Source organism: Mytilus californianus, unplaced genomic scaffold (genome assembly GCF_021869535.1).
Source record: "Mytilus californianus isolate M0D057914Y unplaced genomic scaffold, xbMytCali1.0.p SCAF_1, whole genome shotgun sequence".
NCBI classification, from domain to species: Eukaryota; Metazoa; Mollusca; class Bivalvia; order Mytilida; family Mytilidae; genus Mytilus; species Mytilus californianus.
Genome location: NW_026262581.1, coordinates 59,882,162 through 59,895,936, shown reverse-complemented (window position 1 = coordinate 59,895,936; position 13,775 = coordinate 59,882,162). Strand labels below are relative to the sequence as shown.

The window sequence follows — 13,775 nt, the reverse complement described above, 5'->3', positions numbered from 1 at the left end:
TACATGTCATAACAAACCCATTACAAACCAACCACTCACCGGGACAAAGTTACTGAGAATTGTCGAAAATCGGTCGCTTACCACAGCGCTATAAAAAAATCCTGGGGAGAACACTGAGTGGGGCGAGTTGTCAGACCTTAATTCATCGAGATTTAACCCTTATTCATAATTGGGATGAGTTGGTAAACAGAATGGTGCTAGTTAGAAGAAAATAGGGCGAGTTTGTGGAAAAGTGGAGTGATTTGGCAGTGGGGCGAATTGTCTTGCTTCTGCAATACACTAACTAAAGCATGATTGAAAAATTATTCAAAACATAACCTTAAACAAGGGTGCGAACAGATCCAGGGTGCGAACATGTGGGGTGTGCAAGTGAAAGGGGGGCAAACGAGAATGGGAGCGAACATGATTTTGGGTGAACAGACCTAGATTCATCCCTTTTGGGATTCTGGGTTTGCAGCGATTTTCTGATTCAATATGCAGGCAAATCAGAACATCTCTATGCACACAGATTCGCAAAAAATAATAAGGCTTCAGCGTGTAAGCCAAAACACAAGCATATACATGTTATATTTTGGCCTTCCAATCCATATACATGAAACACTGAATTTAGAAATCGAATAACTGAAACGGACCTTGCAAGATGAATATACAGCTAGCTTTTCCAATTTTTTGTTCCTGGGGTATCCCCGAACCATAGCTTTCTTTTGTGCAATTCTTTGTAAGTTGTTTGGTCGTGACATTTCTCCTGTCGTTGACTGCGTGGGGCCTTTATTTGTTTGTTGTAAATCTGTTCCATTTTGAAGTGGATCGCTGGCGTTTGCGTCGCTCATTCTTTTATTTATTTCATTTTTTATGCAAACGCTTGTAGCATTGAAAATAATTAGTAGTGTGCAGCCCAACATCACTATCCATAACAATAATCTTACAGAAACTAACAAGGGTAAACAAAGTACCATTAAAAGTGTAAAAAAATAACGCACCATAACGTTCATAAATGAAGTAAAATTCGGCTTGATAAGACCAGAGACTGGTAATACCAGAGATTAGAAATATCATTAAATGGCCATAAACCCGCTGCATTTGTTTGCACCTGTCCTAAGTCAGGAATCTGATGTTCAGTATTTGTCGTTTGTTGATGTGGTTCATAAGTGTTTCTCGTTTCTCGTTTTTTATATAGATTAGACCATTGGTTTTCCCGTTGGAATGGTTTTACACTAGTAATTTTTGGGGCCCTTTATAGCTTACTGTTCGGTGTGAGCCAAGGCTCCGTGTTGAAGACCGTACTGTGGCCTATAATGGTTTACTTTTATAAATTTTGACTTGGATGGAGAGTTGTCTCATTGGCACTCATACCACATCTTCTTATATCTATAGAATCTATTACAATAACTACTTTTTCAAACTACTTTTTCATGTACAGACATATTTCTTCTATTCTGAAACTACTATTACACATTATAATAGTCTCAGTCCTATTTGAATACTTTTTTCCTCATTATTAGAAATTTTCCAGAATCTTTGAAAATAAGATTTTCTGAACAAAAAATTTATTCAAAATTTAAAGAGTCAAAGACAGAGGGATCATGCGGATTTTTTCCAGAAAAGAATAAATGGTTTAAAAAACTTATCTTTTAAAATAAGATTTTCCGAACAATGAATCTAAAATCTAAAAAGTCAACGGGGTGTTGGTTTGGTTCCTGTTTTTAAATGGTACAAATATAGTATTATAGTCCGTTTGACTTCTATATATCTTCGGAAAATTCTTAAAAACTCATTTTTGCAAATAAACATTTTTTTCTTGATGTATGTGAATGTATGATATATACGCACTCTGACTATGAATATCATAATTTTGGGCCAATAATCAAAAAAGTTACCCATTAGGTCTCTATGTTACTTCTATTTTTTTCTATATAAAATACTTGATGGAGTAAGTATGAATAGTGTAACAGCCTTCCATTCAAAACAAAAACATTAGACATGTGTTTTAAACCTGTTTCATTGTACCATGTGACTTAACTCATTTAAATATCAAAGGACATTATTTAAAAAAAAAAGTTAGTCCTACTATTAGGGATTACGTGTACAATGCACGAAAAACAGAGTCAAGAATTCCATTGCAATGGAAAAGCAACAATTGTGAATCAATTAATCACATCTTGAAACTTAATCAAGATTGGAAGCCTAAGAAACTTCCAGAGTTGATTAATAAAATACACAAAGAAATAAAGTTGCAAAAAAGTCTTGTCAATGGCGCATTTTATGGACATGGAGACTTTGAGCTAAGCTCCTCAGTAAGCCATTTTCAATGCACAAAAATCTCTCTGGCAGATTAAATCGGAGAAAGAAAAGGCATTTGCAATGCAAAAAATCTTGACCTATGGGAGAAAGTTAAACGCAAACCCCGAGTCCACCACTTAAACAGATGGTGGGCTGACAATCCCCAAAACAAGTGCATGTGCACGTAAGCCTTGTCAAAGGAAACGTACTAAAAGTGCAAAAACTACATCTTCAAAAAGGGCTAAAATACAGTGAACCTTAGTGGTAAAAAAATCTACGGCTTATCAAAATGGGACCACCATGTAAAAAATGTATATAAAGATTATGTTAGATATGAATGTAAATATTACTATAATGACTACAAAATAAAAAAAAAAAAAAAAAAAAAAAAAAATATGGATCCCAAGGTAGAACCACGTCCTCGTCGTGTGGTCTGAAAACACGCTTACATAATAAAGATGGCAAAGCGTGGCTGAGAGTTCTACAAATAAAGCATCTTCAAAAATTGGTAAACCACCATGTACATAGTGTATAACGATTGTGTTAGATATGAATGTAAACACGCTTACAATATAATTCAAAGCGTATCTGGGACTACACAATCCCTTTTTTCCTCACAAATATTTAATTTCTTCATCTATCAATATAATAAAAAAAACTACACAATCCCTTTCTTCCTCACAAATGTTTAATTTCTTCATCTATCAATATAATAAAAAAAACTACACAATCCCTTTCTTCCTCACAAATGTTTAATTTCTTCATCTATCAATATAATAAAAAAAACTACACAATCCCTTTCTTCCTCACAAATGTTTAATTTCTTCATCTATCAATATAATAAAAAAAAAATATCAATTTATTCCTGCACATATATTAAAAAAAAAATGAAATGCATATTTTTTAATATTTATTTGGAATAAGTAATCTTAATGGAAAAAAATGTTTTCTTGTCGCTAAATAGTCTTCTTGTCGCTTCTTGTCGCTTCTTGACGCTTCTTGTCGCTTCTTGACGCTTCTTGTCGCTTCTTGTCGCTTCTTGACCCTTCTTGTCGCTAATTAGTGAGACCCACGTTCTCACAAGCGATATAAATCTGTCGAGTACTTTTCTTCTTGATTTAACTCCCCTTACAACATTAAAGTTCTAAATTTAGTCTCAAAATTCCAACAGCACGTGTTCATGGTGTTGACAGGACTCTTAGTTCATTAAAAAGCTGAAAATGGCAGCAGATACACAACAAACACACAGACCTGGTGTTTTTAAACAACAAAATAAAGGACACAAACATGGCAAACATAGAAGCAAAGGTTCACTAGAAAGAGAAACAAAAGGTATGGCATGGTACAGTGTCTGACAGTGTTCTGACAGCCCATTCACTCTGTTTTTGTTTTAGGATCGTTTTATTAGATTTATACAGATTTTTGTTTACCTTAACTAGAAACATATATATACACTATGTATCTGGTAGTGATGATTTTCTAAATTTTTTTTGACATTTCACAGTGATATCATACTTTAACTTTGTTTAAACCTGTTTACTTACTCTTGACTTTAATTATTTATCCCTTGTAATTTTTTATTAACTGTGTATTTGCATTCAGGTGTCACCGATCAAATTTATTTGTTCATTGTGTGTTAATTTACGTTTTTTGATTGAGTTAAGCCTTCCAATTGATATTTTATAGTGTGTTTTTCTATGTTGTGATGTTATACTATTGTTTCAGAAAAGGGAGAAGGTTTGGTACCAATAAAACGTTTAATCTCGCTGCAAATGTTTGCACCTGTCCTAAGTCAGGAATCTGATTACAGTAGTTGTCGTCTGTTTATGTAGTTCATACATGTTTCTCGTTTCTCGTTTTTATATAGATTAGACTGTTGGTTTTTCCATTTGAATGGTTTTACACTAGTAATTTTTTGGGGCCCTTTATAGCTTGCTGTTTGGTGTGAGCCAATGCTCCATGTTGAAGGCTGTACCTTGACCTATAATGGTTTACTTTTATAAATTGTAACTCAATGGATGGAGAGTTGTCTCATTGGCACTCATACCACATCTTCCTATATCTATTTATCATGTTTATATGATAATAACTTTTTTACGGAGTAAATTATTTTTTTTTTATTACATGTAGTTCATGTAAATATTTTTAACATAAGATAAATGTAATGGATTGAAACCGGCGGTATTCTAGCAAAGAAAAGAACATGTGAGCATGTAAACTGAATTTGAAGAGAGATCCGCAAGCCCACAAACTAAATTGGCATATGCCATGGGCATGGTAGCATGTGAACTGAATAGGGAAAAGGACCCTCTGCTACGTTAAATAATTCGATTAAATACATTAATATTGATTTTTGAATCTGGATCCTTGTACCTTTTTGCCCTGGGCCCGTTCGCCCTGAGTTCCTTCGCCATGATTTTAATCTTATTTTGTTGTCCTGTTGTATAATTAAGAAATAATTCATGGCAGCCATAGATGTGTGTTCATTTATTCATGGGTTGGGTATTAATATTCAATTATTTTATCCTAAGCAAAAGCGAGGGAAAAAATATGAATATAAATGCCCAACCCATAGTTAAATGAAAACAAATCACTGGTTGCCATGAAAATAGTTTGATTCTAATAGGACAAATTTGGTAATTTTGTAAACAGTGAAAGCCCTAACCACACACTGTTTCGTTTAACCCCCATATAATGATATTATATCATTCAATAATACATGTAGATTAACAAAAAAAAACATTTTTCACCTTAAAATGTTCTTTTTATCTATTTGTATACAGTCTGCACCATTAGCCACTAGTCCAATGAACCAGACTAGTAAAATTTTATTCTTACTAGTAAGTATTTGCAAAAATTTGTTTAGACACATAAGAAAAATGTTAGGATATTGGTCTTCGGACTAATAGTTGGAAAAGATTTTGGTGCAGACTGTGTTTAATATTATTTTCTAAGGCCTGGTGTTTACATTTGACGCTGGAAGCATACATATGATGTCACATTGTTAAGTTGACTAAGACAACAACATCATATCTCAGAATATTTTCGTTTTATGAAATTTTTCACTCGATATACATTGTAACTGCAATGGACTGGTTTGTTTATTTTGCATTACAACATATATAGAGATAACTTTATTGTATTTGGTCGTTTAAATAAGATGGGTGTAATGGGCAACAGCCAATTTTGTGTTTTAATGCGTTTGCACTAAAAGTAAATATATTCATGATATTATGATTATACTTATGGACGATATATAGGCCGTCATATTAAAATGTATATATTATTTGAATAGATTCGAAAATTTTGCAGAATATGTATGTTGTATTGCTGCTTCTAGATGAGTATGTTTACTTACCAACAACTTGCATGCGACTTGTGTTTTAACATGTTGAGTAGAAAATCTTTCGCTTTTTTATATTTACCATATAAAGGAATAGGTTTATAAAAAATTTCCCTTTCATGTCTTACAATTTGTACATTCATTGTTTTTACCCATTCCCAGCTGACTAGTATATTTTAATAAAATGTTGTTTTCATTATTAATCCACCCGGGTAAACAGACTCTATAATATGACTTTGTCAACATTTTTCTTGTTTCAGGACAGTAACTTGTGTGTAAGTGTATCTATCTCTATGAAATTGTACCTCAAGGTTCCACACCTAAGGAAAATTGGGATTGATGTTGGGGCTTATGGCTCAAATCGTTTAGGAATTTGGTGCCATAAAACTGAGATTTTCTGGTTTCCAGACAATAACTGAGTATAAGTCTATGGACTTCTGTATGAAATTGTGCCACAAGGTTCCATACCTTAAAAGGAAGGTTGGGATTGATTTTGGGGGTTATGGCCCTAACCCTTTAGGAAAAAGGGTCCAAAAACAATACTTTTCTAATACTGTATACATTGCTTATTTCTTGACCAATTTCAATGGGGTTTAATTTAAAGTCTTGAATTCTTGTTGTTCTTTGATATACTGAATCTAATCCTGTATTTAGATTTTGGATTTTGGGCCTGATTTTCTAATTGGTCCACAGGGTCCAAAATTAAACTTAGTTTGATTTTAACAAAAAAAAGAAGTTAAGGAGTTCTTTGATATGCTGAATCTAAACATCTATTTAGATTTTTGATTTTGGGCCTAGTTTTCAAGTTGGTCCAAAATAAAACTTTGTTTGATTTTGAAAAAAAATTGAATATATTGGGTTCTTTGATGTGTTGAATTTTACCATGTATTTAGATTTTAGATTTTAAGGCCTGTTATCGAATTGGTCCACAATGACATGAATGAGGCCTGAAGGGTCCAAAATTAAACTTTTTTCTGTTTGATTTCATAAAAAATTGAATTCTTGTGGTTCTTTGATATGCTGAATCTAACCATGTCATGCATGTGTTTAGGTTTTGGATATTGGACCATAATAAAATGTAGGTAAATGTCCAATTTCTAAATTTTATGTTCTTAGACCACATTCATTCTGTTTCAGAAACCAATAGTATGTAAAATATTTAATCACAATCCAAATTCAGAGCTGTATTGCACATTTGTTAGAAATTATTAGTAGATTCATATTAAAATAGATATACCTGGTAGCATCAAATTCTAATTTTAGACATGATGTGTAAATATAGTTTGAAATTTACCATTCATAATCATGATTATTAGATATTTTGAAAAATGATTAAAGGTAAGTTTTACCGATTTTTTAAAGACATTGTATTAATGATGAATGATATTTTTGAAATTGTTTTTTTTTCTTCATTTTTTTGGTAAATTTTTTTGAAGAACTTCATGGAAGGTTTAATTTGTTTGTTATTCTGTATGAATTAATTTTCAGAATGCTATATATTATATATATATAATAAACATATTTTTTTTATGAAGCAAACCCCTTTAAAAACTTAGCAAATATTGTCCATTAATAAATAAATGAATAAATAAAATTCTTGGTGTACTTTGATATGCTGAATATATGAATCTAATGCCCCACCTACAGTGTATTTAGATTTTGGAAATTGGACCAAAATAGGTAAATTCCAATTCCAAAATGTTCAGTTCTTTGACCACATTCATTCTGTGTCAGAAACCTATATTTAATCACAATCCAAATTCAGAGCTGTATCAAGTTTGAATGTAGTGTCCATACTTGCCCAAACTGTTCACGGTTCGACCTCTGCGGTTGTATCAAGCTGCGTTCCATGGAGCATTTTATTTAATATGATAGATGATTTATTTTTTATTTATCAGTGTTTCAAGAAGAGAATATGTGCCATAAATTGATATACATGTATGTGTACTCTACCATTTGTTAATTATTTGCAAATTTAAAGAAGAAAAAAAAATGACAGTGGATTGAACATTGACATTCTGTATGTACATTGTACAAAGCATGTATTCCGAAAAATGGTGCATATATAAATCTAATTTTGGTATCATGGAAATTAGTTCTCACTACTTTGTGTGCTACATATACATATTAAACTTTTATCCCATTACCGATATTCTGTGTGATGCATGTTAAAATGCAGTTGTGTCTGCTAAGTAATAAACATTAGTGTTAAAACATTTAATGTAGCAAATAAGAGATGTCAAAGATATCCAAGATCAGAAATGAAATTTTAATTGTTTGACGTTGTCTTCCTACCCACTGAAAAAGCAGCTTGCTCCAAAAAATTTATGATACAAATCGTTTCAATTTTTTTTTAATATTTTTATACAACCGCAAAACTACCGCAAATTTTATTTGCGGTTGTATATTGGTATCACGTCGTCGTCAGCATCGTCCGAAGATAGTTGGTTTCCGGAAAATAACTTCAGTTAATGTAAATAGAAATCTATGAAATTTAAACACAAGGTTTATAACCACAAAAGGAAGGTTGGGAATGATTTTGGGGGTTATAGTCCTAACAGTTTAGGAAATAGGGGCCAAAAAGGGGCCCAAATAAGCATTTTTATACGACCGCAAAAAAAATTTTGTGGTCGTATATTGGTATGACGTTGGCGTCATTGTCGTCGTCCGGCGTCGTCGTCCGAAGACGCATTAGTTTTCGCACTCTAACTTTAGTTTAAGTGAATGGATCTCTATGAAATTTTACCATAAGGTTCAATACCACAAAAGGAAGGTGGGGATTGATTTTGGGGGTTATGGTACCAACAGTTAAGGAATTAGGGGCCAAAAGGGGCCAAAAATAAGCATTTTCTAGTTTCCAGACAATAACTGTGGAACGGTGTATGGATCTCTGAAATTATACTACAAGTTTCCATACCACAAAGGGATGGTTAGGATTTGCTTTGGGGGGTTATTGCTCAAACCGTTTAAGAATTAGGGGCAAAAAAGGGGGGGGGGGGAAAACAAGGTTGTCCTGGTTAATGGACAAATACTTAAGTACAAAACATAATTTAAAGCAGTGTAAGGGAGATAAATCAAATACATCATTGAAATTATCTCCCTTACACTGCTTTTAAATTATGTATAAAGTAATGGTTAATGAACAATTAAGATAATTTAAAACAATGTAAGGGAGGTAATCCAAATACAATGTTTTGGTTACTTCCCTTACACTGCTTTTAAATTATGTTTAAAGAAATGCATATTTATAAAGGAAGACCAGTATAAATATCTGCAAATGTTGCATCTTTTTTTTTTACAAAAAAATCCATATGAAGGATTTGACACTATATTTTAAATTCTATTATAAAATAGATTAAGTTAGCACTATGGTAAATTTAAATGGGTAATTATGGTTGCAAACTCCATTGGAAATTTGAATTGAGATTATGACCATATCTTGAGGGAAAGAATTTTTTGGGGGAAAAAAGGGGGGGGGGGGTAAAAAGAAATTGTGGGGGGTCAATTTTTTCTCATTTCAGATTTCAAAAATTAAAAAGAATTATTCTTCAAATATTATTTTTTTTTCAAATTTCAAATATTGAAAAATTTCAAGAAGTAATCTTAAATTGCGCAGTATGGCGCATTAGATGTGTTAAATCTTTGACCACATTTTTTATTTGTTATGTTGAATCTAACCGTGTATTTAGATTTTTAATTTTGGGTCCAGTTTTCAAATTGGTCTACATTAAGGTCCAAAGTGTCCGAAATTAAACTTTGTTTGATTTTAACAAAAATTGAATATATGGGGTTCTTTGATATGCTGAATCTAAACATGTATTTAGATTTTTGATTTTTTGCCCAGTTTTCAAGTTGGTCCAAATTGGGGTCCAAAATTAAACTTTGTTTGATTTCAACAAAAATTGAATATATGGGGTTCTTTGATATGCTGAATCTAACCATGTATTTAGATTTTTTATTTGTGGACCCCGCTATCAAATTGGTTCATATTGAGGTCAAAAGGGTCCAAAATTAAACTTTGTTTGATTTCATCAAAAATTGAATTATTGGGGATCTTTGATATGCCAAATCTAACCGTGTATTTAGATTTTTAATTTTGGGTCCAGTTTTTTAAATTGGTCTACATTAAGGTCCAAAGGGTCCAAAATTAAACTTAATTTGATTTTAACAAAAATTGAATTCTTAGGGTTCTTTGATATGCTGAATCTAAACATGTGTTTAGATTTTTGATTATGGGCCCAGTTTTCAAGTTGGTCCAAGTTGGGGTCCAAAATTAAACTTTGTTTGATTTCAACAAAAATTGAATATATGGGGTTCTTTGATATGCTGATCTAAACATGTATTTAGATTTTAGATTTTTGGCCCAGTTTTAAAGTTGGTAGTCAAATTGGGGTCCAAAATTAAACTTCGTTTGATTTCAACAAAAATTGAATATATGGGGTTCTTTGATATGCTGAATCTTACCATGTATTTAGATTTTTTATTTGTGGGCCTGCTATCAAATTGGTTCATATTGAGGTCAAAAGGGTCCAAAATTAAACTTTGTTTGATTTCATCAAAAATTTAATTATTGGGGTTCTTTGATATGCCAAATCTAACCGTGTATATAGATTTTTTATTTTGGGTCCCGTTTTTTAAATTGGTCTACATTAAGGTCCAAAGGGTCCAAAATTAAACTTAGTTTGATTTTAACAAAAATTGAATTTTAGGGGTTATTTGATATGCTGAATCTAAACATGTATTTAGATTTTAGATTTTTGGCCCAGTTTTCAAGTTGTTCCAAATTGGGGTCCAAAATTAAACTTTGTTTGATTTCAACAAAAATTGAATATATGGGGTTCTTTGATATGCTGAATCTTACCATGTATTTAGATTTTTTATTTGTGGGCCCGCTATGAAATTGGTTCATATTGAGGTCAAAAGGGTTTAAAATTAAACTTTGTTTGATTTCATCAAAAATTGAATCATTGGGGTTCTTTGATATGCCAAATCTAACCGTGTTTTTAGATTTTTAATTTTGGGTCCCGTTTTTTAAATTGGTCTACATAAAGGTCCAAAGGGTCCAAAATTAAACTTAGTTTGATTTTAACAAAAATTGAATTCTTGGGGTACTTTGATATGCTGAATCTAAACATGTGTTTAGATTTTTGATTATGGGACCAGTTTTCAAGATTGTCCAAGTTGGGGTCCAAAATTAAACTTTGTTTGATTTCAACAAAAATTGAATATATGGGGTTCTTTGATATGCTGAATCTAACCATGTATTTTGATTTTGGACATTGGACCATAATAGGTAAATTAAAAAAATTGAAGTTCTTAGACCACATTCTTTGTGTGTCAGAAACCTATCCTGTGTCAAATATTTAATCACAATCCAAATTCAGAGCTGTATCAAGCTTGAATGTTGTGTCCATACTTGCCCCAACTGTTCAGGGTTCGACCTCTGCGGTCGTATCAAGCTGCGCCCAGCGAAGCATTTTATTCAAGTTTCCAGACAATAATTTGTGGAACAGTGTATGGATCTCTCTGAAATTATACCACAAGTTTCCATACCACAAAGGGATGGTTAGGATTGGCTTTTGGGGTATATGGCTCAAACCGTTTAGGAATTAGGGGCAAAAAAGGGGAAAAACAAGGGTTTCCTGGTTAATGGACAATTAAAAAAAAGTACAATGTTATGTTTGCATTACCTCCCCTACACTGCTTTCAAATCATGTATAAAGAAATGTTGTATTGTCTTGAGGTGATTAGCTGTCAATTTATTTTTAGAAGTTACTAATAAAAATGCTGATTAAAGATATATTATTTTTAGACATGATTATGTATGTCATTTTCTATTTTTAAGACTTTTATGATGTATTTAAATGGGTAATTATGGTTACAAACTCCATTGGAAATTTGAATTAAGATAATGACCATATCTTGAGGGAAAGATTTTTTTTTGGGAAAAAGGGGAGGAGGGAGGTGAAAAAAATGGGGGGGGGGGGGGGGGGGGGGGGTGTAGCATAGTGTATTGTACAAAAGCAAAAAAAAGGGGGGGAGGGTAAATTTTTTTTTGTGGGAGGGGGGCAATTTGCAACAGCATAGTGTATTGCATAAAAGCAAAAAATTGAATATAAATTCAAATCATATAACCAATTCTAAGTTCTTTGACTACAGTTACTCTGTGTCAGAAACCTATTATGTGTCAAACATTTAATTTCAATCCAAATTCAGACCTGAATCAAGCACGAATTTTGTGTCCATTTTTGCCCAAACTGTTCATGGTTGGACCTCTGCGGTCGTATCCAGCTGCCCTCTGCGAAGCAATTTATTTCCTTCTCTAATGTTGTTTTCTTGTCTAAAATATTTAACTTATGTTGTTGGCCCAAAAAATATAAAATCCCTACCTACCTACCCAATCCTAGGCTATAAGGCATGGGTAGGCAACATAAAACAATGAATTTTTTAAGGGTTGCCCAACATAACTTACTATTTATACATAGTATCTGTTTTACTTTTGTACATGTATTTGCTAAGAAAAATTATATCTTTGAAGAAATATTTTTAATAATTTGCATTAAATATTTTTTAATTATTTGCATTAAATGTACTATAATAAATATTTTTTTTTATCAATAAATAAAATTTTATGGAGTGTAATTTGAAACCATATTAACTCAACATAATTTCCTTCCAAACTTTTGCATTGCCCCAATGTTCAACACATTGTTGTTTTGTAAACTTTGTAACAGTGTTAAATGGTTCAAATACTTTTCCTGTAAGAAAATTTCATACTAGACTAAGAGAAATGGTTGCAGAAGTTGTGGAACATAAAGTGTTGACCTTTAATCACGACTCTTTATGATCATGATGACTGTCAAATTGTTGTGTGACATGAAAGGTTTAATTCATTACAAAATACATGTAAATTATTTCTTTTTCAATTGCATAAAACAAAAAGTTATCTTCCTTTATGTGACAAATATAAATAATGTCAATTCCTAGATAATGAATAAATTATATGTGATTATATTATATATATAATTAAGTTTCAGAAAATAAAAGTAAAGGTTCCTCACTAATTTTTGACTTGATATTTATTGTGTCACTAAATATAACTGTTTTATGCCCAGTATAATAGTAACACATATTCACTTGTGTTGAGGTGAGTAAAATTCACAAATGATACCCAAGGTCATTTGTTAAGCCAAACATTAACCCAAGTTTATTGCATAATTGAATGATCTTGAGTTCACAGACAGTAAACCTCAGCAGGTGTTAAGTTTGTAACACATTTAAAAGTTTCACCATAACAGAACAACCTATCTCCTCACACAGCAACTCTTTGTCAGAGAAGAAAAAAAGCATGTACAAATTCCAGACCTCATGGATTTCACATTTCAGCTGGTTATGTAGTAGTGATAAAGGACCTACTTCAGCTTACTGTACAATCTGCAGTACACACTTCAGTATTGTAGAGGTTGGGAGGAATGATGTTACCCAACATATGTTTTCTTCTACTCACAAGGAGCTAAGCCAGATCAGAAACAAGACTATGCAACCAGTCTCCAAGATTAATGCCAAAGAAGAAGATTATAACACTGATATCAAAAAGGAAAACAAAATCATCAAAGCAGAAGACAAAGCTGGCAAAGTAGAAAACAAAATGTCCAAACCAGAAGTTGAAGTCAGTGAAAAAGAAAGCAAAGTTACTAAAGCAGAAGCAATGTTTAATAACTTTATTGCAGAAAATAATGTGGATTCTTTGGCGGCTGACCACTTAGCCAAATTATGTAAGATAATGTTTCCTGATTCACAGATAGCTCAAAAGTTCTCCTGTGAATTTAACTTAGAGAGTGAATGACTAAATGTTAGATGCTGAAAGACACATGCACATGTTCCTTGTAACATAATTTAAACAACTGCTTGATATGGATGTTAGTGCTTATTAAAAACACATGTTCCAAATGTACCAAAATATTATTGAAAACTGGATTATTAAAGATTCTTCTTGTACCAAAACATTATTGCAAAATGTGCTTGATATGGACCCTAGTGCTTAAAAGATACCTGGTAATTGACATGTTCTTTTTACCAATGCCTAGCAGAGATGTTCCTTGTACCTTACTCATTGAAAAACTGTGCTTTACATTGAAAGTTGTTCTTTTAT

General features: G+C 32.1%; 2 protein-coding genes across 2 annotated transcripts in view; one reads left to right on the top strand and one right to left on the bottom strand.

The window, feature by feature from the left end:
• LOC127704901 (histone acetyltransferase KAT2A-like) overlaps positions 1 to 867 on the bottom strand; it is a 48,797-nt gene extending 47,930 nt beyond the window's left edge. The window contains exon 1 of the mRNA XM_052209137.1: positions 633 to 867. Within this exon, the coding sequence (XP_052065097.1) occupies positions 633 to 830 (198 nt within the window). The 5' untranslated portion in view covers positions 831 to 867. The remainder of the gene's footprint in view (positions 1 to 632) is intronic.
• A 2,543-nt stretch (positions 868 to 3,410) lies between these two features.
• The window catches only part of LOC127704911 (pre-rRNA-processing protein TSR1 homolog), a 40,603-nt gene continuing 30,238 nt past the window's right edge, over positions 3,411 to 13,775 (top strand). Inside the window, exon 1 of the mRNA XM_052209148.1 lies at positions 3,411 to 3,612. Coding sequence (XP_052065108.1) covers positions 3,501 to 3,612 — 112 coding nt within the window. The 5' untranslated portion in view covers positions 3,411 to 3,500. The remainder of the gene's footprint in view (positions 3,613 to 13,775) is intronic.